Source organism: Dama dama, chromosome 29 (genome assembly GCF_033118175.1).
Source record: "Dama dama isolate Ldn47 chromosome 29, ASM3311817v1, whole genome shotgun sequence".
Taxonomy (NCBI): Eukaryota; Metazoa; Chordata; class Mammalia; order Artiodactyla; family Cervidae; genus Dama; species Dama dama.
The window spans coordinates 31,340,390-31,367,591 of record NC_083709.1 but is presented as its reverse complement, the minus strand read 5'-3'; the positions used below and the strand labels follow the sequence as shown (position 1 = coordinate 31,367,591).

General features: G+C 41.9%; 2 protein-coding genes and 1 pseudogene across 2 annotated transcripts; all 3 read left to right on the top strand.

Annotated features, from left to right (window-relative positions):
• The first annotated feature begins 3,419 nt into the window (after nt 1–3,419).
• LOC133048811 (interferon omega-1-like) lies at nt 3,420–3,990 on the top strand (annotated as a pseudogene).
• Nucleotides 3,991–17,149: 13,159 nt separating this feature from the next.
• Nucleotides 17,150–17,683, top strand: LOC133048620 (interferon alpha-1-like). The gene has a single exon (XM_061132367.1). The coding sequence runs from the start codon at nt 17,150–17,152 to the stop codon at nt 17,681–17,683; it is 534 nt and encodes a 177-aa protein (XP_060988350.1).
• A 5,923-nt stretch (nt 17,684–23,606) lies between these two features.
• On the top strand, nt 23,607–24,194 carry LOC133048524 (interferon omega-1-like). The gene has a single exon (XM_061132222.1). It carries the CDS (start codon nt 23,607–23,609, stop codon nt 24,192–24,194), a length of 588 nt encoding a protein of 195 aa, XP_060988205.1.
• The last annotated feature ends 3,008 nt before the right edge of the window (nt 24,195–27,202 follow it).

Sequence of the window (27,202 nt, the reverse complement as noted above, 5' to 3'; positions counted from 1 at the left end):
TTGGATAGTGAACTATGATTATTTTATATTTATTAGAATTATTAATTTTGACAAGCACAGTTAGACTCTCAGTAATAACTACCACTTGATAATTTCATTTTGCTTCTTCTAAAAAATAATCAGGATACTTTGTAAATCGCTCAGCTTATCTAGAATTTGGAGGGAGGAGTTAATTAATGGAAATAAGAGCTTTGTAACATCGAGGTATGAAACAAAAAGGAACATCTTGTGTTAGAAGTAAAGTAGGGGAATAAGTGAGAGTTCAGTACATGCAGTGTGCTCAGGTGTTTATGCTGTGGATAGGGAGTTTGGAATCTGACATATTAGGTTTTGAAACCTGGAGTTGCAAATTCACTCTTAGATTATTTTATTCAAATAAAGTCTTAGCAGTGGGCTCTTGAAAAGGAGAATATCAACTCAGTTTCAACTATGTTGGAAGGATTAAGTGAGTCCCTTACAGAGGCTAAGGAATTTGTCGTTGTTGTCACTGTCATTTTTGATGAACACTGATAGTCTGTGGAATTTGTCTGGCAAAAGTACTAGTCGCTCAGTTGAGTCTGACTCTTGGTGACCCCATAAACTGTAGCCTGCCAGGTTCCTGTGCGCAAGGAATTCTCCAAGCAAGAATCCTGGAGTGGGTACCATTTCCTTCTCCAGGGGAACTTCCCAACGCATGGATTGAACCTTGGTCTCCTGCATTGCAGGCGGATTCTTTACCATCTGAGCCACCAGGGAAGCCTGGTAGATCCTTGGTAATTAGGTTCACAGTACAACATGAATAACAGTTAATTAGTAAACAATTCAGGGTGGATGTGCCATAAAAAGTGAGGGTAGCATCAGGCAATGTGTTCTTTTTCTGCAAATAAATACCGAGAAGGAAACATATCCTAATGAATCTTTACCATAAACACAATACCTTGGTATCTTCTTATTACCATGTTATAGACTAAATGTGTGTGTGTTCCCCAAATTCATATATTGAAACCCTACTCCTTAAGACATCCCTGATGGTCCAGTGGCCAGGATTCCATGCTCCCAAAGCAGGGAGCCTGAGTTGGATCTCTGTTCAGGGAACTAGATCCTGCATGAGGCAGGCAAGACTTCCCATGGCCCAAGTAAAGAGCCTGCATGAAGCAAAGAAGATGCAATATCCAGCATGCTTCAACTAAGACCTGGCCCAGCCAAATAAGCACATAAATATTTTTAACATTCTTAAAAAACCTGCAGAAACCCAGCCCATGAATGTGATCATATCACAAACTGGAATATTAAAGAAATCATTAGGGTTAGCAATCAATAAAATGCAGCTCTTACTTTTAATATCATAATTTTACTGTTAACCAGATTAAGATCAGGATCTTTTGGAGTCATTTCATTCCCTATCATTCTCGTTTTTCAAAGCATCTTCTCATTGCCCAAGTGGATTTATCAACTACACAGATGCTAGGCAAGGCTGGTCTCCTCAACCCTGCCAGAAAGGGTTTGTGTCCTAGAAACTGGGGTTCTGATTGCCCATCTCTCTTCCATCTCCCCTTATGCTGATCACATGTGGATTAAAGGAAAGGAAAATCAGCTAGCTGGTCTTCCAAAGCTGAAGGCAGTCAACTGACTCAGGACTTGGCCTTCATTGAGCTTCTGTAAGAAGCAGACCTGTCCCAGGCTTTCTATTGTTCATATTGGCCTCATCCTCCCCCTCTGCCACAGCCTACTCCCCAGGCATGCCTCACTGCAGTTTGCTATCTCAGAATACCTCATTACGTCAGGGGAAAACCACTTCCCTTCTTCCATATTCAAGACATTGAGACTTACCCTTGTTTTTTGTTGCCCACAAAACAACTGTGCAATTTTACTTTCTAGGAAAGTTGCAAAGAGAAACAAGAAAGTGATAGAGATGCAGCCCCTCTGACTTTCTTTACTTCCCTTTATTGTTCTTGTCTCATCATGAAATAGAATCAGAGCAGAAGAGGAATACCAACATTGTCCAATAAGTCACTAAGTGAATATAAACAGTTTAAATGAAAATTTATGCTCTGGTAAAGGAAAGAAGGCTATTTTTCCTGATCTAGTGACCTGGGTCTCACTGCCTTGCAACCTCAGAGGAGACAGAAACAGAGGAACAGAGATGCCCAGTAGAATCAACTGCCCGAATAAATGACTGAAACTCATTAGATTCTGTGACATAAGCTTCCAATGAGGGACAACACCATCACTGAATCTCCTTCCTCCAGCTCAGAAACTCTGAGCAGAGCAAGTGTTGAAGAGTTTAAGTAAAAGATTTGAATAATAAACCCTATATTTGGCAAAGTAAATATTATTTATCTACGAAAAAGTAAAATAATTGCAGTTGGAAACTCCTCCACCAACTTGCGCAAACATACTTTGGCTCTCAGCTTCTGAGCAGTGCTGACAATTTGGAAACCTGGGGAAATTGGTCAGGAGAAGAAGAGGTCACCACCGAGAACTAGGGTCCTTCACACAACCACTCCAGTGGAGCGGGTGGGGTTTCAGGAAGACTATCTTCCCAATAAGTAAACAAGCCCTCCACAGAAAGGAGATTCTTGTCCACAGGATGTGGTGGGCCTGTCCTCAGGGAGGGAGTCCAGCAGGTGAGGAAGGGACTCACTCACTCCAGAGGACAGGCTGTGGCTCTGTGTGATCTCTCCCTTGTGAGTGAGGTGCTGCTGGGGAAATACAATTATCTTGGAATTAAAATCTCCTCACCCATGTGCCCTGAGAAGAATTAGGATTCTGGTGGGTGTCCTGGCCCAGTCTGTGGAGGACCACAGGTGTCCAATAAGAAAATGGTGGGAAGAAAGGGTGATGTCTCTAATAGACCTGCCCTCGTGGTTCCCTGAAGGGCAGGGATCTGCAGGAATGTGTTCCAGAAGGAAGAGAAATGTGGGAGGAGTTCAAGGACTGATAATAATCAGCTTCTTCTCTAAGTCAAACACTAAGGAAAACTCATCCTTTGTTTCCAAGAGCTTAACTGCCAGAATGATCTGGTAAATCCCTTACAAATAGGGAAACGATAGGGCTGACAGAGCCTGGCTTCCTATGGAAACTAAGAGGGAAAAAAGGAGCCTAAGAGCAAGCCAACAATGTGTTCATGGATGAGAGGACAGCAACACTTATGAATGAGAGATGAAGGGCAATAACCTGTGTGATATCACATGTCCATCAATTCTGACTTAAGACACAGATCCTATCACAGTCTAGAAGAAAGAAAATTTCTTTGACTATATAGAAAATACGTAACAGAAAACCAAAAAGGAAGTAAAAGTGTATAGAAATGATTAGAAAATGAAAACTACTGTGTTTCCTATTTAATGGCCTTGCTTAGAAAGCATGGCATCAGAGAACCTACCTCAAGGTTCAGCAGACGCTGTCTCCGCCAGCCCAGCAGCAGCCTCATCTTCCCCATGGCCCTCGTGCTCTCTCTACTGATGGCCCTGGTGCTGGTCAGCTACGGCCCGGGAGGATCCCTGGGCTGTGACCTGTCTCTGAACCACGTGCTGGCTGCCACTGAGAAGAACCTCACTCTCCTGGACCAAATGAGGAGACTCTCCCCTCACCTCTGTCTGCAGGAGAGAAAAGACTTCGCTTTTCCCCAGGAGATGGTGGAGGGCGGCCAGCTGCAGGAGGCCCAGGCCATCTCTGTGCTCCACGAGATGCTCCAGCAGAGCTTCAACGTCTTCAACACAACGCGCTCCTCTGCTGCCTGGGACACCACCCTCCTGAAGCAGCTCTGCACTGGATTGGGTCAGCAGCTGGCTGACCTGGACTACTGTTTGCAGCAGGTGACAGGAGAGGAAGACTCTGCCCTGGGGAGGAAGGGCCCCACAGATGCCGTGAGGAGGTACTTCCAGGGAATCCATGTCTACCTGAATGAGAAGGAATACAGCAACTGTGCCTGGGAAATCGTCAGATTGGATATAAGGAGAGCCTTCTCTCTCTTCATCAACCAGCTTGCAAGAACGTTTAAGAATGTAGGATGGAGACTGATCTGACCTTGACATGACTCTCACTGACTAAGATGCCACATCACCCTTGTATACCCACCTGGGGTCATTTCAGAAGACTCTGAATTCTGCTTCAGCCACCAAATTTATTGAATTAACTCAGCCAATACATGTCAGTGGTAATAAGCAAGGAGATATAAAAGTACCCAGGTGCAGGAGTATCAGTCTATAAGCAACAACTGCTTTGATGTTATTTATTGATATTTTATTTAGTTAATGTTATTGTATCTCAATATTTCATATTTTCATATAAAAGATGTGTGTGCTTACATGTATTGAAATTTAGAAAATATATTCCCCTTTCTATGATTCAAATTGTAATTTGTTTTATTTATTACATACTTATCAAGGTCAACTTCTTGAGTTTCTTTATTTTAAAAAACTAAGTCCTTATTTTGTCTATATATACCTATCACAAAACAGTATTTGTTCATTTTATACTGTGGAACAGTTCTATGACTTTCTAACAAATGTCTGTCAAAAGGTGGAATTCTTCAAGCTTTCTGGTGGTGCAGTTTTTAGCACTCTGAGTTTTCCCTCCAGGGAGCCTTGGTTGAGAACTAAGATCTTCTAAGCTATCGAGGGTGCCAAGAAAAAAACAGGTAGAAAGGAGATTATGAAATTGTACAAAATGGTTAATCTTGATGTCATAGGCATAACTAATCTACACCCACTCATTACAGAATGGTTGATATAAATGTCTGAGGGAAGCAGTCCCCTCCTGCTGGAAAGCTGAGGACATGCGGTGTTGATGGCCGCTCCTGACTCCTATTACTCTGTCTCCCACCTTCTCCTCAGCCCTGCCTCCTCAGGACTGAGCAGTTCACCCCCTCACACAGCGCCTTCACTGCCTCCATCTCAGGAGCTCCGTTCTGTGCTGGTTTCTTCTAGCTGCACGGTGTAGTCAGAGTGGAAGCCACAGGAAGAGAGCCCAAGGGAAAGGAGAGTTCTAGAAATTCCAAAACCTCTGAATCCCAGCCCTGCTATTTACCAACAGTGTGACCCTGAAAAGTCTCACAAACACAACAGGTCAGTTTCCTCATCTTTAGTACGCAGACAATAAGAGTAGTTTTCACAGGATTACTGTTTGGATTCAATGAGTTCAGTCACACAAGAAGCATCAAGTGCTCCTGGCAGAAATCATCAGGACTGTGAGGATCACAGTGTGGCTGCCCGCAGGGAGGAGGCAGGACAGCTGGCCTGAGACAGTGACTAGAAGGCGACACTGCAAAGGTGCTGCGCCCCCCGCAAAGGTATTTTCCTTTCACCTTGGGTGCTAGTTCCAAAATGCTTTCAGTGTGAGAACTTTCCTTGGCTGTATGCTGAAAAGCATTCCAATGTCTGGGTTTCTTATCTCTAGAAAGCACTCCTATGAGTTCATCAAACACTCTTTGAGAAAGATGAATTAGTAGAAAATGCTTTGATGTAGTACAAAGATGAATAATAGGGAAAGAATAGAGATCTCATATCAATGCAGAAAATCAAACACATGCACAGGCAGGAAGGAAAGAGCAGGTGCTGTGAAATGGATTTCTGCCCTCCAGTCCTGCGGTGTCCCGGGTTGGATCCTAGTTCTCTTTTCAATAAAGCCCCTTGTCTATAATTGCTGGCAATGTCACCTCCTGGAGCCTCTGCATTGCTACTGAAAGACCAAAACCCAACAACGAGTCCAGAAACCAACTGTTACCTCCTCATACTAAAGACATGAGAAACATTATTAATGAATGAAGTATGAATCCTAAAATAGTTTTACCAGTTAAACTGCTTGAAAACAACAATCCTGCTGCATTTTTTCTTTTCATTTTTTGTGGGTTACTGTTGTCTTCTCAGGTGACCAGTGTATTTGTTATCTCGTCATCTCTTTACTTTTCCCTCAGTTCTCTGCATCATTTACTCCAGTTGATTTTTCTGTCCTATCCTACAGTTTTCTCAGCTTTAAAATAGGGAGGAGTGGATATATGTGTACTCAGAGCTGGTTTACATGGTTGTACAGCAGAAACCAACACATCATTGTAAAGCAATTATTCTCCAATTAAAATCAAAATAGGGATAATGAGAATACTGTACTCCATTCAATATACCCTCTCATGTTATTTAATCTATATGATGTTAATATAACAACTTATAAAATTATCATATATGAGTAAATTATATAAAGCATCAGGGACAGTAAACATTAACACATTAAATTTAAACATATTAAAAGTGAGAGTTGTTACTGTGACAGGTGTATACAGAGCTCTGACCATTATTTCATATCTACCTTAGAGAGGATTATGCCATATCTGTGCCTTGCTCAACTCTAATTTTTAATGCAAAACTTCTACTTCTGCAAATTAGAATAGGTTAGTCTTCTCTAGGATTGTACAAAGAATATCTACACATTTTTAAATTTTACTAGCAAATGAAATAATCTCACAGCTGTAGCAAGCATGGCCAGCTATTTACTGGGCATCAAGTCAGCATACAATCCATGCATTTAGCACATAAGGTACCTATTAAGTAGCAAATGGTACATTAAGTGGAAACCTACATTATGTTGAACACAAAAACATCTTGATTATGAATTTATCTGTATGAAATGACATTTTTAAAAGTTCATAAAACTCTCCAATGCAAGACCATGTATAAATGTGAAAGCTTAACATAAGATCCTAGGCTAAAAGAGAAGAAAAGAAAGAAAGATTTTGAAAATTGAGATTAATTATTTTAGGTAGTTACTGGGTCATAAGTTTGTCAACTACAGGTTTTGCTCAACTGAACTGAGATGAACAAAGAAGTCATTTTGAAAACATTTGCATTTGATCTTGTTTTGGCATAAGGAAAATATGTAAACTTGGTGTGAGTTTCAAACTTATTTATACATTTTAAAATATTTTTCAACGAGTTGAACATTGAAGGAGAAATTAACCATTTATATTAAATGAAATCATTTTCCCTTTCTTGTAAGTCTCAGTCTTGTCCTCAAGTCTTCCCACAAGAGAGCCCCAATATCTAAAGATGCCAGTCCAGACTGTAGGTGCCTTATCCCCTTTCCCCGAATCAGTCCTTTCCCCAGAAACAACCCTGAATCTGAAAACACACCCCAACATGCTCTGATCTCCAGCCATGAATCACTGCATAAACGGGCACTGGGGTAAAGCGCCCTGGCTAAAATCTCCTCCCAGGAAGGGGAGGAAGGACACAGAGGCAGGTGCAGAAATCACAGGCTCCAAGCAAAGTAACTGCAAAGCTGCCCTGGGCTGTTGGCCGGAAAAAGGGAGTTTCCTCAGTGCTCCCGTGGTTCCATGTGTTCCCGGGGCCCCAGCAGCGCCTTGCCCAGGCCTGGGGCTCCTGCCCACTGGGACTCCCCTGTTCTCCTTGGTGGATCTAGCACTCGAGCTCAAGGCGCTTGACCCGCAGGTGGTGCCCGCTGCGCGGGCAGGGCCAGTTGGTCTGTTACAGGGAGATCTGCGGTGCCCATCCCAGCCGCAGAGGCAGGGGGAAGGCAGCTTTGAGCTCCTTGTAGAGCTGGAGCCCTGGGACTCAGTTACACTGAAGCGCTGAGTTTGGCGATTCCCGGTCTCTCAGAGGGTGGCAATGGTGATGATCACCATTCTCCAGGGCTGGAGAACATCACCCTCCATGTCATCAGGGAAGGGGTTGGCATCTGGTGAGCTTGGTGATCCTGCAGATGTTGGGCTCTGCCAGCCTTTATCCAGCTGTTCCCAGCAACTTCCCGCATATAAGATCTTTAAATAGGCCAGAATTGTCATTTTCTGCACTTTTCTCAATTTTGTTTTCATGGAGAAACTTTTTCCTTCCATCCTGGCCATCAGAGAATGTCACAGCTTTGATGCTTCTTTTGTGTTTTTACAATGGAAATGAAATATACTCACGGAAAAGTCTTAATCCAAAAGGAGCTATTCATCTATATGAGTCAACTCAGCTTGAAATAAAAACCTGAAGCTCTATCTAACTCACTTCTTTAGTCTAAAAGAGAACTCAAAGGTGTGACTACATAGTCTATTGTGACAGTTTAAATTGCTCCAAAATATATCTAACCACTACTCTCTGGATTTCTGTTTAAGGTGTAATACATAAGGTTTGAATTTTTCCACAATGATTTTCAGGACCATAGTTCTTGCTTTCTGATGGTCTACAGATAACAGTGACATAATACGGAACATGGGTTAATTCATACAGTTTCTTTATTCTGTCACCAAAGTGTGCTGACCACACACACACACATAGGTGACAATGTGCTTGGAGATGGGCATTCCAGAAGAGTCAGGCACGAATGGTGACTGCCCTCCTGGGAGCAGGGAAGAGGTCATCGAGGCAGGATGAGGAGGAAGGAGGCAGCAGGAGCTCAGAGCAGCTGAGGGCAGGATCTCAGAGCTGATGAAGAGGAGGGCCTGGGGGCGGCAGGAAGTCTACTCTCGCACTATCTGGGGCTCCTGAGTGTAGCCAACACCAGACGTTCATTTCCTCTTCTAAAACATCAGTACCACTTTAGTGGCAGCCACAGAGGACATCCTTCACTTCAAATAATACAAAGTTTGCAAATTAGGCTGAGAATGTGAAACGTAGTGAATGATAGCAGTCTTTCATATCAATATGACCAATAGGAACTCTTTACTCCACCCTGAGTCCAACCAAGAGAAACTCTGCCTGAAGAGCTCTTAACACTGTCAAGGATCTGCATGTTGAATCCCTAAGTGTTAATTCCAGGAGAGGGACTGCCTTGCAGGACTTTGAAGGGGCCCAGGAGCCCACGTTTCCTTCCTTTGATCAGTGCCTGGTACAGTATGGAGAGAAATCCGACAGTACTTTAAGTTCTTTGCAGAGAAACAGATTCTAGTCTAATACAACACCATTGCTCTGTTAATAAATGAGATAAAAGAAGCAGTCCCTTTCTTCAACCTCAGTAAGTTTTAGACCACCTCTGATACTACGTTTTAAGATACAGATTGTGTTATACCTCAAAATCATACTGAGAGAAAAAGAAACCAAATTTGTAGTTAGTTAAACAAAGTTTTTTTACTAAAAGAAACAAAAATGACTTAAAAAAAATAAAAGATGTGGAGAGAAGGAAATTGGCTAAAATGCTGTGTTTTGAGGCCCACCAAAACCAAAGTCTAGGAGAGGGGACTGCCCAAAAGATTCTGAAGGAGCAGATCCCAAGATTCCACGCTTACAGCAGTCCTGGAACATTATGAAAACAAATCTTACAGCACTTGAATCCTTTTGCTTGTGGCCAGCATCTTGAAAAATTGTCTTACAAAATATTAGCTGCTCTGTGAAGAGTACAAATGAGGTAAACATTTCCTAACATCATCCTCAGTTAGTCTTAGACCATCTCTGGTGACATTATTTTAAGACATAGATTTTTTTTTTTTTTTTAATGGTTAAAGAGACCAGGAAATCGGTTACAAACTGTGACAGAGCGGAGGAGGACAAGAAATGGGACATTCGTATACTTTCCCTGCCACCAGGGAAGCTGGCAACAGTACTTCTGAAGCTATTTCTTGGGTTAGTATTGGGGAATAGTAAGAAAGGACTTCTCTTGAGTATGAAATGTTAAAAGGCACCAAGTCTAAGACATCAAGATAAATAACATTGTAACTCAATATTAAAAAAATGAAAATACCAAAATATATGTGCTAAACAAAACATCAAAATGTTCAAGAAAGACAAGAAATGCCCTTTCATTTGCAAGACCATATGTGTCTTACGAAGAAAGGCTTCACATTGCCAATGAAATCTGGGCAATTTTCATTTCACTTACAAAATTCTTCCCAAAGAAAATGAAAAGATCAGACCTGGTAAATGCCCTCAATGCTTTGTACAGGACACTGCCTCTTCTTCCTTTGGTTCCTCTCTCTCTCTCTCTCTGTCTCTCTCTTCCATCCATCTTCCTTTCTTTTTGACTGCACAGCACTGCATGTGGGATGTTAGTTCCCAGCCACACATCAGATTCGCACCTCCTGCATTGAAAGCACAGTCTTAATCATTGGACCAGGGACATCTGCACTAATTCCTTTTGCTACACTACACTCAAGGTGGAGTGCTGGCAGCGGTGTTTCAGAAACTCGAGTTACATAATAATTATTTAAGACTGTCACAGACGCACAAGAAATTGTCAAAGAAGTGAGCTTGAATATATTCATGAGTTGGCTTCCATTAAAGCCAATAAAGTAAAATCATATTAAATTCTTGTTTCAGTATAAACCATAGCTTAAAAAGAATTTAATAAAATACTAATAAATATTAATATCATCTAATACTCATATTTTAATATATTATCTAACAATTAAATATTTTCATAAATGAATAAACATTTCAATACTCACATATTTTAATATCATATATATAATATTTAAATGTTTTCATAAAATATTTCAAAAATAAAAAATGTGAACTATTTAATGAGACAAATATAATTAAATCCAAATTTAAACGCATAAAAATACAGTGCTGTGAGTTTTTGAATATCCCTACTTTTCAGTTGTTCAATACTTATTCCCCCACTTCAGGGCCAATTCCTTGAACGACACCCTGAAAGTCCCCGGTCCTCGGGTGGGGACCGCGCCCCGACACCCCCAGGGCGTCCCCAACACCGTCCCTTCGTCCCGTCGCCGCCGCCAAGTTCCCCTTTCCGTGAGCGGTCCCTTCATTGCGACAGAAAGGAGCCCGAATCTGTAAAATTGGCGCCAACTCGCGCTGATTCTCCGCTTCAAATGCCTCCCTAAACGCATTTTCTGTGTAAAAGTGGCCTCTCTCAAGTCTCTGTGCGAAAAGAAAGCACGACACTCAGGGGAAAGCAGAAAACGCAAGGTTCCGGGCTTGCCACCACACAAAACGTCTCTGGTGAGGGCTCGGATTGAAGATTTCTGAGTGGACAGTAGTCCACCAAGGAGCACCAACTTGGTCTCTGACAGCGACGCCCTTCCTGCTGAAAAGGCTGCCAAACCCGCTGAAATGAAGTCTCTGTACTGGGAAACTCACTATAAAACCTGTAAGAAGACATCCTCCGCCCTCCTGTGAAAGCCCAGGGAAGCGCGCTGTGCCAGGACCGGGGGAAGAAACCTTTCGCTCTTTGATTAGTGGTGTCCGCGCGCCCCCTGGTGGCCTCCCAGTGACTCACGGAAACTCTCTGTGGCCAAGATCTATCTGCTAGTGGCAGGAGTCATGCTCTGCTCCATCCCTGCTTGTCCTCTTGACAACAAATTCTTCATACATTTGAGACAGATGAAAACGATCCCCTCTCAGTCATGCCTAGAGCACAGACACGACTTCAAGATTCCTTGGAGAAGAGAGAATATCACCCCAATCCAGATGACTCAAGGCACCTGTTATCACCAAGTGATGCTCCAGCAGATCTTCAACCTCTTCACCACGGAGAGCAGCTGAGGTGCTTGGAACAGCGCCCTCCTCAAAAACCACTCTAGCCTGGATCAGACCTTGGAACAGCTGGAAGAAGTGACTCTGGATTGTCCCGATTTGGGAATTGCTGTCCGGAAGTATTTCCAAGGAATCCATCTCTACCTGAAGGAAAAGGAATACAGCCCCTGTGCCTGGGAGGTTGTCAGAGTGGAAATTCAAAAGTGCCTTTTCCTCATGTAAGAATCTTCAAGAAAAGTTAACAGATAAAATGAAAATTATACTTGTGACAACTCTCCATTCAATCAGACTGTTTTTTGCTTAAGCCTCCAAAGTGATCATCTGTTTATTTACAGTCTGAAAAATGTCTGAAATGAAAATCACAATTGTACAAAAATATTTAGACAGAGAAACACAATCTTTTTTCTTAAATAAATAATATTATAACATAATTTAGAAGATTTTTGTACGTGTTTTGAGGGTACTTGCTGTTTTCAACATATGAAATTATTTGTTTGTGGAAAAGTTTTTAAGAGAGTATGTTGTTAAAGGTATTTGTTCACCTAATGCTTAGCTTCTTTAACAGGTAAACAGCAAAGTGTCAGGCATTTGATTCTAGTGGACACTTTTCTTTCCTTCTTTGAAGAGCATAATGCAGGCGTTCTTGATCAGGTGAATCTTCTAGCTTGCTCTCCTCCAAAGAGTGAGCTGTGAACATTGGTGCCATTGTTTTGAGATATTTTTTCCATCATCAACCTGAGACTCCAAATTTGCCTGTAGTACTTGAGTCTATTCTCCCTGAGGCAAAGAGAAAAGTCTGGTGGATCACATGGGATGCTTCCAGGGACCAGGACTAAATGGGGTAATAGCACTTCTTCTCATATTACTTGGCCTGGACTTATCCTCATGGGAGTCTCATGGCAAGGAAGGTGGAAAATAACTGGATGATTAAGAGAGAGGACAAGTTCAGTGCACAAGACTATTTTTTCATTTTTGCACTATTTGTCCTAATGGGCTCTTCGTGGGTGTGCAAGGGGAAATCCATTGTTCTTGCTTGCACACTCTCTGACAATCTCTTATGTCACAGTTTCAGCTTGGGGAAGATGACAGAGATGTCACTCAGAGTTCAGAGCATCATAGACTATTTGAAGGAAGCATACGGATTGACTCCCAAGGCATAGGCTAATGAGAAAATCATCTACATGTGTAGACAAAGTGTTTCCTTATTACCTGAGGGAGACAACGAAAGAATGATCAGGCAGCTCCTTGCAAGTACTTGAGAATCACTGAACTAAAAGTGGACAGTGGGCCTTCCACTCACCACACATTCCAAATATTGAAAATGCAAACTTGAAGAAAATATTTCTGCAAATGATCTTTAAAAATCATCTCACACATTATTTCATCATAGCCTCCCTTGTAGAACCATGAAGAATATTTAAATTATTGTGTTATCACATCATATCTATTAAGAGATGTTGGTATTATTTTTTCTCCTATCATTACCATCCTTGTGAATTGATGTTACATGAATATTGATTGAGCTCATGAAATGTTATGGCCCAGATGACATGTCTAGGAAACGGAGTTGAGGAAGTTGATTTCTCCTTTCAGGTATTTTACAGACTCCTGCAGGTATTCTTAGGATAAAACAGGGCATGATATATCTTAGTGTTCAAGATTCTTCAACAAAATAGCATAGACTGGGTAGTTTATAAAGACCAGAAATGTATTGCTGCAAGTTAGTTCTCGAGTCTGGATATCTGAGAACTGGATGTCAGCTTGTTCCAGTTGTGGTGAGAACCTGCTTCAGGTCTGACACTGCAGAGTCCGTGTGGGACTAGTTTATATCCACCTCTTTGATAAGGGCATTATTTCCTTTTGTGAGGTCTCCATCCTGACACCCTAAGCATTTCCCAAAAGGTCTATCACCTGATATCATGATTTGGGGCTTTAGGACTTCAAGATATGAATTTTGTTGGGTCCTAACCATTCAGAACATAAAGAGCTTTAAAGTCTACATGCTTCTAAGAATATAGTCTCACTGAGCAAAAAAAAAAAAAAAAAACAAAAAAAAAACGCAGGTTAGTAGGCTGAAATAGGAGATCAGGGATTCATACCCAAACTCTAGAGTTTCAACCTGTCATAAGCCTTTAATTATTATGTGTCAAATACTGGAAGTCATCCTGAAATGGAACTCAACAGCCGATGCAGTGGAATAAAATGGAGCATGAAAATGATCATTCATCATTCCTTGTGAGGATTCTCTGAAGTATCTGCATCAGTGTAGTAGTGATTGCCATGTCGGTAAAGATCCACGAAAGAGTGTTGTGGTAAATTGCCTGGTTGCTGTGAGCTGTGAGCATCAGGGAGAGTCTGAGTTCAGATACATGGCTCTGTGTATGACACCAGCATGTTCTCTCTCTCATGACTTCAGTTGAATTCAGTCCCTCAGTCGTGTCCAACACTTTGCAACCCCATGCAGTCAGCATGCCAGGCTTCCCAGCCCATCAGCAACTTCCAGAGCTTGTTCAAACTCACGTCCATGGAGTCAGTGATGCCATGCAATCATCTCATCCTCTGTTGTCCTCTTCTCCTCCTGCTTTCAATCATTCCCAGCATCAGGGACTTTTCTAATAAGCTGGCTCTTCACAGCAGGTGGCCAAAGTATTGGAGTTTTAGCTTCAGCATCAGTCCTTCCAATGAATATTCAGGACTGATTTTCTTTAGGATGGACTGGTTGGATCTCCTTGCAGTCCAAGGCATTCTCAAGGGTCTTCTCCAACACCACAGTTCAGAAGCATCAATTCTTAGGCGTTCAGCTTTTTTATAGTCCAAGTCTCACATCCATACATGACTACTAGAAAAACTATGGCTTTGACCAGATGGACCTTTGTCAGGAAAGTAACGTCTCTCCTTTTTAATATGCTGTCTAGGTTTGTCATGACTTTTCTTTCAAGGAGCAAGTGTCTTTTAATTTCCTGGCTGCAGTCACTATCTGCAGTGATTTTGGAGCCCAAGAAAATAAAGTCAGTTTCTCTTTGCATTGTTTCCCCATGTATTTTCCATGAAGTGATGGGACTGGTTGCCATGATCTTCATTTTCTGAATGTTTTAAGTTTTAAACCAGCTTTTTCACTCTCCTCTTTCACTTTCATCTTTAGTGAAAGTCTTCCTTTGGTTCCTCTTTGCTTTCTGCCATAAGGGTGGTGTCATTTGCATGTCTGAGGTTATTGCTATTTCTCCCAGCAATCTTGATTCCAGCTTGTGCTTCATCGAGCCCGGCATTTCACATGATGTACTCTGGATATAAGTTGAATAAGCAGGGTGACAGTATACAGTCTTGATGTACCCTTTCCCCAGTTTGGAACCAGTCATTTGTTCCATGTTCAGTTCTAACTGTTGCTTGACCTGCATACGGATTTCTCAGGAGGCAGGTAAGATATTCTGGTATTCCTATCTCTTGAAGCATTTTCCACAGTCTCTTGTGATCCACAAAGTCAAAGGCTTTAGCCTAGTCAATGCAGTAGAAGTAGATGTTTTCTGGAATCATGACCTAGTTGAGGACAATTAGGGGTGAGGCGTCCTCTTGAGTTTAATATAGTGCTGGGCAAAAGCTGAAAAGTGTGTTGGACTTGCTATTGAATCCCAGACCACGTGTGCCTTCAAGGTAGGAGACACTAGTGGTTTTAGCAACAAACTCGGCATGACTGGCACCAGCAAGAATAGAATGGAAATACCAGCCACTGCCTATTATAATTCCGGGAAATAGGGCCCAGATGAGGCAAAATAGCTTGGTCATTTGTAAATGCCTTCCAGTAGTAGGAGGAAATCTGAGAAACTGCTTTGGCTAAAATGACTTGTTGAGGACTTCCCTGGTGGTGCAGTGAATAAGAATCTTTCCTCAGGAGAGACAGGTTCGATCCCTGGTGCAGGAAGTGTCCACCTGCCACAGAACAACTAAGACAGCGCTCCACTGATCCTGAGACCCTGCTCTAGAGCCCACGTGCTGCAGCTGCTGAAGCCCGAAGAAGACTCACAGGAAGGAAACCAGGAGCTGCGGGGAAGAGTGAGCCCCACTGGCCACAACTAGAGAAAGCCCTGGCAAGCAGTGAAGACCCAGGGTAGCCAAAAGTGGATAAATACATAAATAACCAAAAAACAACTTGTTGAGCGATTACACTGGGCCTGGTTACAGAGGACACCACAGAGAAGAAATCAGGGTTCAGTTACTACAGAGCTGATTTGCCAAAGATAATCACATCCTTATTATCTGAAGTTTAGAATATTAGGGGGCTTTGACAGCATAAAATTCAATGTAAAATCAAAAGAATTCAGGAGCAGAGCCAAAAGTTAAATCTTCCCATGAAATAAACAATATTTATCCCATTTTGAATTCATTACAAAGATGGCTTCCTTTATTTGAAAATAATAGGCTCATACTGGAACTTGAAAGTCTTTGGGAAATCTGAAATTTAATGCAAAGGAACAGAGAGAAAGATCCAAATGGATGGTGATTCCTAAATCATGCTTTCTCACTGGGGATAATGCTGCTTCCACGCATGCAGACATTAGTTCTCTGGAATTGAACAAATATTGTCATTACAATGATTAGTTATTACATGTCAAAGCTCAACCTGATACAACAAAATCTAACCCCTTAGTATTTATTTGTCTTTGGCCTTTCTTGTGTATCATACATAAGAGAAACATTGAGATTGAGTTTATGGAATATAAACAAATTGTATACATGATCAGTGGTACAACCTAAGGTGAGTAGATGGTTCACTGGAGGACTTTCCACCATTTGCTTCATCTCAAAGTCATATTGTGAGAGGTGGCCTTTCTGTACTTCTGAGAAACCACTGTCTGTCTTGTGCATGTTGCTTATGTCTGAACCTCGGTGTGATTTGGGCTCCAGATTAAATAAAAATGGAAACTTGTTTTTGCAAATAAAATACAAAAAATATTATATTTTCTTACAGAATTCGACAAAGGTGGTTCAACATGTCAAAGTACTAAAGAGAAAAAATGTTGATAATATCCAGATGAATATCTAGTAGGCAGTAAAACTAAAAATTATTTTCTGACATGAAGAAAATTCAATGATAAATATTGAAAATAAATAATAAAGAACTATTTTTAAGTTATTCAATGATTTGAGCAGCTTTGAATGACTTTTAAGTATGTCTATACCTTGGTATTATTATCAAATATTTATGTAAATTTTATTTCAATATGTAATTGGATACATACATACTTATATAAGTAAATATATGATATTAAAGTCACTCTGAAAACTGAGCTTATAAGGAAACAATAAAATTCAGTAGCTTTTACATTTAAATTATAGCTTAAAACTTTCTGTCATTCTTAACTACACTGAATAGAAAGATTTTCACATCCTTTTTCTATGTACAGAGAAAAGATATTCATAGAGTACATAAATACATACACAGTATATCTATGCTATCAAAATTTCACAGTGCAGGGCAATTAAGAAAAAATACCTAAAAAGGCTCTGTGGGCATAAGAAAGAAGGGCAACATGAAAAAAAAAAAGACTGAGAAGTGCTGCCCTAACACACTGGAGAGTGCAAATTGAAAAGCAAGAACAAAAGTAGAAAGCAAGAGGGAACTCTCAGAAAATGGAAACCATGGGCTCCTATTTAAGACACAGGCCTGAAGGAAGGTCTTCAGGGAACCTAAAGAGCAAGTTCACAGAGTCACCCACCTCCCCAGGCCAGCAGCATCTGCAAGGTCCCTGATGGCCCCAGCCTGGTCCTTACTCCTGGCCCTGCTGCTGCTCAGCTGCAACGCCATCTGCTCTCTGGGCTGCCACCTGCCTCACACCCACAGCCTGGCCAACAGGAGGGTCCTGACGCTCCTGCGACAACTGAGGAGGGTCTCCCCTTCCTCCTGCCTGCAGGACAGGAATGACTTCGCATTCCCCCAGGAGGCGCTGGGTGGCAGCCAGTTGCAGAGGGCTCAAGCCATCTCTGTGCTCCACGAGGTGACCCAGCACACCTTCCAGCTCTTCAGCACCGAGGGCTCGGCCGCTGCGTGGGACCAGAGCCTCCTGGACAAGCTCCGCACTGCACTGGATCAGCGGCTCACTGACCTGCAAGCCTGTCTGAGGCAGGAGCAGGGGCTGCAAGGGGCTCCCCTGCTCAAGGGGGACTCCAGCCTGGCTCTGAGGAAATACTTCCACAGAGTCACTCTCTATCTGCAAGAGAAGGGACACAGCCCTTGTGCCTGGGAGGTTGTCAGAGCAGAAGTCATGAGAGCCTTCTCTTCCTGAACAAACTTGCAGGAGAGATTCTGGAGGAAGGACTGACACACACCTGTTTCAACACAGAAATGATCCTCACAGACCAACAAGACCACATGCCTCCTGCGCGGCCGCGTCAAGGGCTCACATTTCTGCTGTTGTCCTGCCCTGAATTGATTCAATTTGTCGAACATTTCCTTGAATATTAAGTGACATCATGTTCTACTCTACAGGCACTTATTCCTCACAGATGCTGAAGCTGATCTATCTACTTATTCACTACCTGGCCCATTATTTATCTATTTATAAATATTTAAATGATCTTGTTGATATAATATTATGTATGTATATTTATGGGAAAATGTATATTTTGTATTTAGTCAGTTTATGATTTTTCTTCATTCACTAAATTCTTAGTGTAAGAAAGTTACTTTGTTTTTTCTCTAAAACGGAGATACCAATTCTGAATGGCAGCAAAAAAAAAAAAAAAAATGCATTTTATAAAACCTTGACCCCTCTTTAGGATTTGGATGTTAGAAATAAAAAATACACAAGCTCTACCTGTGTTGTTTGTTGCTCTGAGGACCTCGAAGTGCACATAACTACTCCAATACATTTTGTAACTCTGATTTTTTCAAAAGGAACGTCACCTAAAAACAATGATCAAAAAAATCCATGCTTCAGGATTTGATGAACTCTTGGGAAGGGCTTTCTGCCTCTTGTTGGTTGTCGAAGTTTTTTCCCTGGAAAGTGGTAGAGATGCTTAAAGACATGATAGTCAGTTGGGGAGAGGTCAGGTGACTATCTTATCTTTACACTCAAATATCACAATTACTCACTTCCTCCCAGTGTAGGAATCCCCAGCATGCTCTCCTCATTCACTCTGCATGAAGGCGTCCTCTCCATTCAGACAGCTGTGTCCTTCTCCATTACGGTTTCTGGTTGTCAATTTCCCCTTAAGACTGCAAACCACCAACTAAAAGCAGAACCTGAGAGAAAGTTCTAGATCTGTCAGAGACTCTCCTATGACTTCACCTGCTCTGCCTGCCAAGCACTGCAGGTCCAGACTGTCCAGGCTCCCAGAGAAACACAGTACATAGAGGGAACCCCGCCCCCCAGTGAACAATGGTGGAGACTCCAGGGGCTCCTCTGTGCCTCTACCTGGGCTTTTCCATGTGGTGATTACACTAGGAGGAGCTTGCCTGGGTCAGGAGTCTCTTTTGCTCAAAAAGCCCAAAGTGCAGGAAACTTGGAGTTGAAAGTCAGCAGCCGTTTGAGAACTTGGAAGGAGAACAGAGAAGTCTAAAGTGTTCCCTGGAACAGCGGCAGGTCCTCAGGACACGGAACAACACAGATTAGCTGCACTCAGGCAAGAGGGTCACTCCTGTCAGAGCTTCAGACTTGTTTCCTCCATGGGACCCAGCAAGGTATCTCAGAGCAGAGCAAGATGTACCTGTCGACAATGCAATCCAAGGAAGTTCTTAAATTCCACCATGATGTCTTTGCAACTTTGAGAGACAAAATCAAACAAGCTTGAATAAAAGAGTCACAGGCAGGTCTTTAGAACATTTATTAACAGTGGGACAGAGCCATCCCCCCAGGACATATGTCAGTAATGTGCAGACTGGGAGACTGCAATTTCTCAAAGTAAAGATCTTTGTGGAAATTCATGTATTTAATGTAGGCAATTTTGAAGGAGGGCATTGATGGATCAATCAATCTTTCTCTTCTTCCCAGTAGGGACATATAGCACATATAGCTACATGTAAAGTCAGAGGGGCATTTTTTAATATAATTTAATTTATTTATTCATTTTTCTCTGTACTGGGTCTTCGTAGCTGCATGAACTTCTCTTTAGTTGCCCAAAGCAGGTCTTCTCTCTAGTGGTGGTACACAGGCTTCTCATTGCAGTAGCTTCTCTCATTGAAGAGCATGGTCTCTAGGGCACTCGGGCTTCAGTAGAGGTGGTCCCAGGGTCTAGAGCACAGGCTCAATAGTTGTGGTCCATGGGCTTCACAGCCTCTAGACCACATGTAGTCCTATGAGTCACCTGCCTTGGCAGGCAGATTCCTTACCATTGAGCCACCAAGGAAGCCCCTCAGAGGGCATTTAAAGTACATTGAGAGGTTTAGAAAACTTCTTGATGATTACAGTCCTGAAATAAGTAGAAAACATTCCTTTATTACTGGTCAACATATCATTTTATTAACAAATTATTTTCTAAATAACTTTTTAATGTCAATTCTATACTATTACTTAATGATGCTTAATAAGTTGATCTAGACATTTTTAAAGAAGATAATTACACAAGGCATTGAGGCTTACTTCACAATTCAAGCCAGTCTCTCCCCGCTAAGGAGAAAAATCTTCACTGCTCCTATCTAGGAAGCACATGTTTTTCCATCTTTGTCACACACAGGGCTCCTCAGCACCCACATCTTGACCAGTAGTTGGAAAATAAGGAGCAGAGGTTCTTCACTGGACTCAACAAGAGGATGACCCATTTGGACTGGAAGTGAGAAATGCAGGTGTCTTCCTTTAGAATGAGAACAACAGGTTGTGGGAGTTCATTTTCTCGGGAGGACTTGCTGAGGACTACAGGCTGGAGGTCAGCCTCTCTTCTGCTCTAAGGGACTGCTCCACAGACATAGGGGAGGTCAGTATGCATGTGACTGTGGTGAAGGGGTGACGTACTGATAAGCTCAGATCTTGGGAGATTGTGGCTGAGAATCAGGAAGAACAGATGTCTCTCTGAAAGATTTTACAGCTTTTTGACCCATGAGAAGTTGTAAAAATTGGGTTCATAAATTTCCTCTGGACATTATCTAACTCTGCTGACCTGCTGTGTCAGTTTTCCCAGAGCACAGAGTGCCTCGTTCCTGATCTCCATCCTGAACTCCTGTCAGGGTGTGTTGGAGGTCAGGGACTGCAGTAGGTAGTGACTTCATTCTGCAGAACCTGATGCTGAAAGATGTGTTCGTTGTCATCCTGATCCTGAAGGAGAAACATCAGAGCTCATGTGGCGGGAAACTGTTGGATGCTTTTGCTTTGTATTTAAACTCACAAGAAATGTCAAGAGTTAAAATACATAGAAAAGAGGGCTCACTTCTAGTAGGGATAATAAAGTTATTTCACTATATTTCATTGAAGAAATATTTCATATTTCTTCATTTCACTATATTTCATAAAAGCTTAGACTGCCTTCTGCGAGTCTTGTGTGATTGGACTTCCCCAACCAGGGACTGAAATCAGGTCACAGCAGTGAAAGTGCTGGATTCTAACCACTAGACAATGAGCAATCTATTCCCTATTCCCTTCTAACTACTTAATAGTGATTTTGTCTATTTACGATTAGATCTTAGTTCTGTTGACTTCAGACCATACCCTGTGGCCCTAGAAAACAATAGATAGTGACCCTTTGGCATTTGAAATGGATTAACGGGTCTTTGTCATCTCATTCTCATCCAATCACTTATTTCATTGGTTCCTTAATGTCATGTTGATTTTCACCCTTCCTTTTTTTTTCCAGTGGGATCGTTCAGACAAATCAAAGCCCCCAAGGTTTGCCCTTGAATCTTTGCTACGATTGGAATAGTTCATTTGTCCAGATTTATATTTTTCTTCAGGATTATATGTAAGTGTGACCTAAGAGTTAGTGAGAGGACTCAGTTAAAATTCTAAAGAACTTGGAAAGTGGCTAGTCCATTAGTAGCAAGCAATAAAATTCAGTGATTACTTTAATATCATAATTACTAGTCCCCTGATTAAGATCAGGGTCTTTTGGAATCATTTAATTCCATTTCCTTTTAGTTTTTCTCAAAGCATCTTCTCATTGCCTGAGTGGATTTGTTACCTAGACAGATGCTCAGGAAGGCTGGTCTCCAAGACACTGCCAGAGAGGATTAGTGTTCTAGCAATTGGCATTCTAGTCGTCCACCTCTTGTTAGGTGGTGGGTTTGACTTCTTCCTTCTCTCCTGAAACTAATCGTACATGGATTAACTGAAAGAAAACTGAGATAGCTGATCTTCCAAAACAAAGGGCAGTCAGTTGACCCAGGATTTGGCCTTCGTTGAGCTTCTGTCAGAAGCAGCCATGTCCCAGCCTTTGTGTAGTTCATACTGGCCTCATGCTTCCCCTCTGCCACAGCCTCGCCCCAGCTGTGCTGCATTGAATTTGCTAGCTCAGAATACGTCATTGTATCAGGGGAAAACCACTTCCCTTCTTTCAGACATTCAGAATACATTAGTTTTCTCTTTGCCCACAAAACAACTGTGGACTTTTACTTTCTAGGAAACTGTCAAAGGGAAACAACAACAACAACAGAAAAACTAAAGTCTTAAAATGATAGAGATACAGCCCCTCTGCCTTTCTTTGCTTTATTGTTCTTACCTCAACGTGAATTAGTACCAGAGCAGAAGCAGCAGGACAAATCCTGACCAACAAGTCACTAAACGAATGTTGAAACTTTAAGTGAAAAATTACACTCAAGTAAAGGAAAGAAGGCTATTTCTCCCTGAGCAAGTAGCCTGGTTCTCACCATCCTGAATTCTCAGAGGGAGAAAGAAACAGAGGAACAGAGAAGCCCAGTGGAATCAACTGCCTGAATGAACAACTGTAACTCACTAGATCCTGTGACATAAGCTTCCAATGAGAGAAAACACCATCACTGAATCTCCTTCTTTCCAGCTCAGAAACTGTGCAGAACAAGTCTTGAACAGTTTAGGTAAAAGGATTGAATAATAAAACCATACTTGGCAACACAGATAATATTTATCTACTAAAAGCAAAATAATTGCAGTTGGAAATTCCTCTACCAACTTGCACAAATACATATTTGCTCTCAGTATCTGAGCACTGCTGACACTTTGGACATCTGGGGACATGTGTCAGGAGAAGAGGAGGTCACCACTGAAAACCAGGGTTCTTCACACAAACAGTGCTGGGGAGAGAATGGAGGTTTAGGAAGATGATTTATTTGCCCAACAAATAAACAAGCCCTCTACAGAAAGAAGATTTTCGAGTCCACAGGATGTGGTGAGCCTGTTCTCAGGGAGGGAGTCCAGCAGGTGAGGAAGGGACTCTGTCACTCCAGAGGACAGGCTGTGGCTCCATGTGATCTCTCCATTGTGAGTGAAGTGCTGCTGGGGAAATAACAATTATCCTGGATTTAGAACTTCCACACCCATGTTCTCTGAGAAGAACCAGGATTCTGGAGCGAGTATTGGCCAGTCTGTGGAGGACGACAAGTCTCCAAGAAGAAAATGGTGGAAAGAAATGATGATATCTGTAACAATCCTAACCTCATGGTTCCCTGAAGCACAACCAAGTGGACCTGAAGGAAAGTGTTCTAGAAGGAAGAGAAACATGGGAGGAGTTCATGGACTCATAATAATCAGCCTCTTCTCTAAATCAAACACTGAAGAAAACTCATCATTTGTTTCAAAGAACTTAATTGCAGAGTGATCTGGTAAATGCCTAAATAAATACAAAAACCAGAGAGCTAAGGGAGCCTGTCTTCCCCTGTAAAGTAAGAGGAAAAATGGAGCCTAATATCAGGGCTACAGATGTGTTCATGGACAAGAGGAGAGCAACATTTAGGCATGAGAGACAAAGAGCAAAAATGTATGTAATTACAAATGCCCATCAATTCTGACTTAAGACAAAGACCTTTCTCATTTGATTGATAAATATCTGTTTGGATAGGTATATTTGAAGTTATTAGGAAATAGGTAAAATCAATAGTTTAGATTGATGATATTTTCTTCGATCATACTGTGAATACATAAATGAAAATCAAAAAAGGAAGTAAAAGTGTAGAGAAATGACTAGAAAATGAAAATTACTGTGTTCCCTATTTAATGGCCTTGCTTCAAAAGCATGGCATCAGAGAACCTACCTCAAGGTTCCACCAGACACTGTCTCAGCCAGGCTAGCAGCAGCCTCATCTTCCCCATGGCCTTCGTGCTCTCTCTACTGATGGCCCTGGTGCTGGTCAGCTACGGCCCTGGAGGATCCCTGGGCTGTGACCTGTCTCAGAACCACGTGCTGGTTGGCAGGAAGAACCTCAGGCTCTTGGACCAAATGAGGAGACTCTCCCCTCGCTTCTGTCTGCAGGACAGAAAAGACTTCACTTTCCCCCAGGAGATGGTGGAGGGTGGCCAGCTGCAGGAGGCCCAGGCCATCTCTGTGCTCCACGAGATGCTCCAGCAGAGCTTCAACCTCTTCCACACAGAGCTCTCCTCTGCTGCCTGGGACACCACCCTCCTGGAGCAGCTCCGCACTGGACTCCATCAGCAGCTGGACGACCTGGACTCCTGCCTGGGGCAGGTGACGGGAGAGGAAGACTCTGCCCTGGGAAGGATGGGCCCCACGCTGGCCGTGAAGAGGTACTTCCAGGGAATCCATGCCTACCTGCAAGAGAAGGAATACAGCGACTGTGCCTGGGAAATCATCAGAGTGGAGATAATGAGATCCTTGTCTTCATCAACCAGCTTGCAAGAAAAGTTAAGAATGTTGGATGGAGACTTGAACTCACCTTGAAATGACTCTCACTGACTAAGATGCCACATCACCCTTGTACGCTCACCTGTGGTCATTTAAGAGATTCTGAATTCTGCTTTAGCCACAATATTTATTGAATTCAATAAATAAATACTTTCTCAGTAGTAATAAGCAAGTAGATAAAAAAAGTATTCAGCTGCATGGGAATCAGTCCATAGTGATGGCTTCCCTGATGTTATTTATATGTTTCTTTATGTACATATTTTCATTTATTATTTTATCTCATCATATTTATATTTTCATATAAAATTTTTGTTTACATCATAATAAAATTTAGTAAACATGTTCATTTCCTCAATCTTCTAATTTGTTTTCTTCATTAAATTCTTATGAAGGTAAACTTGTTTATTCATTCTGAAGACCATATCCTTATTTTGTCTCCATAAACCTATTGTGGAATAGCATCTGTCCATTTATACTTTAGAATGGTTCTATTACTTCTCAGGATTTGATTGTCAAAAGGTGGAATTCCTGGAGTTCCCTGGCAGTCCAGTGGTTTGGACTCCATGCTTCCAGTATGAGAAGCTCAGGTACCATGGATATCTGCTCAGGGAACTAAGATTCTGCAAGCTACAGAGTGCAGCCCTCCATCCCACCCCTTCAAAAAAAAGAGAAAACAAGGTAGAAAAAGGAGTCTCTGAAACTGTGGAAAATGATTAGTCCTGAATCACAAATAAACTAATTTATACCCAGTCAGCAAAGAACTGTTGGTGTCAGTATCTGGGGGAAGACTCATCTCCAGAAAAGTTGCCAACATGTGGTGTTGACTGACTGATCCTGACCCCTGTTACTCTCCCTCCCACCTTCTCCTCAGCCCTGCTTTACTGAACAATCCACTCCTTACACAATATCTTCACTGCCTCCAACACAGAAGCTGTGTCTGTGATGGTTTCTAGTTTCAAAGTTTCTCTCAGTGGAAATCACTGGAAGACAACACAAGTGAAAGGGGAGTTCTCAAAGTTTCAAAACCTTGGAATTGCAGCTCTGCTATTTCACAGCAGGGTGACCCTGAAAAATGTCACAAACACTAAGGAGAAGGACATGGCAACCCACTCCAGTATTCTTTCTTGAAAATCCCATGGACAGAGGAGCCTCTTGGGCTACAGTCCATGGCTCACAAGAATAGGACATGACTGAACCAACTTAGAATGCATACAGGCATGCATGCTGTCTTGATCCTCTTCTTTAATATGGGGGAAATAACAGTAGTTTTTCATAGGATTACTGTTAGGGTCAATGAGCCCATATTACAAGAAGCATAAAAGTGTGCCTGGCAGAAATGATCAGGACAGTGACTCCCAGAGTAGCTGCCCACAGGGAGGAGACAGGACAGCTCGCCTGAGGCAATGACTGGAAGGTAACACTGGAAAGATGCTAAGACTTTGGTAAAAATATTTAACTTGGGTGCTAGTTTCACAGTTTAGTTTGTGAACTCTACTGCGCTCAATGCTGAAGACAATTCCAATTTCAGTGTCTCAGACTTCTGGAAGCATTCTTAGGAAGTCATAGAAATTCTTTGAGAAAGAAGGATTAGTAGAAAATGCTTTGATCTACTATAAAAATGAATAATAGGGAAATCACAGAGATCTCATATGAATGCAGAATATCACACACATTACTCATTAATATTGTTTCTTGTTCTTTAGTATGAGTAGTCCTGTACTACTTTTTAACATATTTCTAAAATTACCTTCTCAACTCTTTGTTGGGTTTCAGTCTTTCAACAGCAAAGCAGAGGCAGGAATAAAAGAGCAAGGGCCATGAAGTGTGAGGTTCTGCTCTCCAACCCTGGGCTGTCCTGGATTTGATTCTAGCTGTTTTCCATTAAAAACTTCAGTCCCTAAGTGCTGGCAGTGTCACCTCCTAGAGTCAGTCCTTCTCAGAAATTATGCCTTTAGAGGAGAGACTGCTACAAGTGTATGCAGTTGTCTTATAAGCAAGTGAGAGCTTTCTCTGAACAAGGGGCCATGAAGTCAATTTTATTGGTCAAAATACATAAACCTTACACATTCATACTGCAAACTGTCCATGATAACAATGGCTACATTCATCCATATTCAAGACCATGTGAGCTCTTATATGTTCTCACACATTGACCAAAACAGGATCTTATCATCTTTTTTTAGTTTTTGCCAATCTGACTGGTGACACAGAGCATCTAGCAGCAACCATTAGTTTTCCTTTTCCTAATTGATGGCGGCTTAAAGTTATCAGTCATACTCCAGTCAGGAAAACAGAAAGTTCCTGCCAGCCTTCTAGTGCACCTCTTGGAACTGGTATGGGAAAGAAAAACAATCTGCAGGCAAAGGAGAAATGTACTGGAAGGAACCAGAGCCCCAGCATCACAGAGTAGACCTGAGAAGAAGAGCTGTGGAGCTGAGACTTTAGTTTTAAGACCAGTGCACTAGAATAGGTGACAGCCTTTCCCCATCATATCCACTGGAAGTGCAGTCTTCCTCTGTGAATTTCTGATCCATACACAATGCACCCATTGCTCTTCCATTGTCACTTAACTCATGTAAAGAAGTTCATTATTCATTTCTGTGCAAACTCTGTGATCTCCAGCTAGAAGACACATAGACTGCAAGGTCCTCAACCAGATCCCTGGCTCCACACTCACACTGCCCTCCTGCCATCTGGCTGGTATCCAGTCTGAATTTTGTTTGTGACCAAGAAGTTTGTGGTTTTCCTGTGTTCCAAGCCCAGAACTGTTTTCCGTTCAAACTGATGAAGTAGGTCATGACCTGTTCTAGTTTTCAGGGCTTTAAAAATCTATCTTGATGGAGTTGTCTTCCAAAGATGCATTCTGGAATCATATACCCAACTGCCTATTTCACAGTTGGTGTCTACTGAGCACACATTATGCTGAAATCAAAAGAATTTAATGCAATTTTTTAAACAACTTATCCATATGAGATGACATTTTGAAAAAGTTAATGAAACTCTCCAATGAAAAACTGACTAAAAAAAATGTTTAATAGATGACC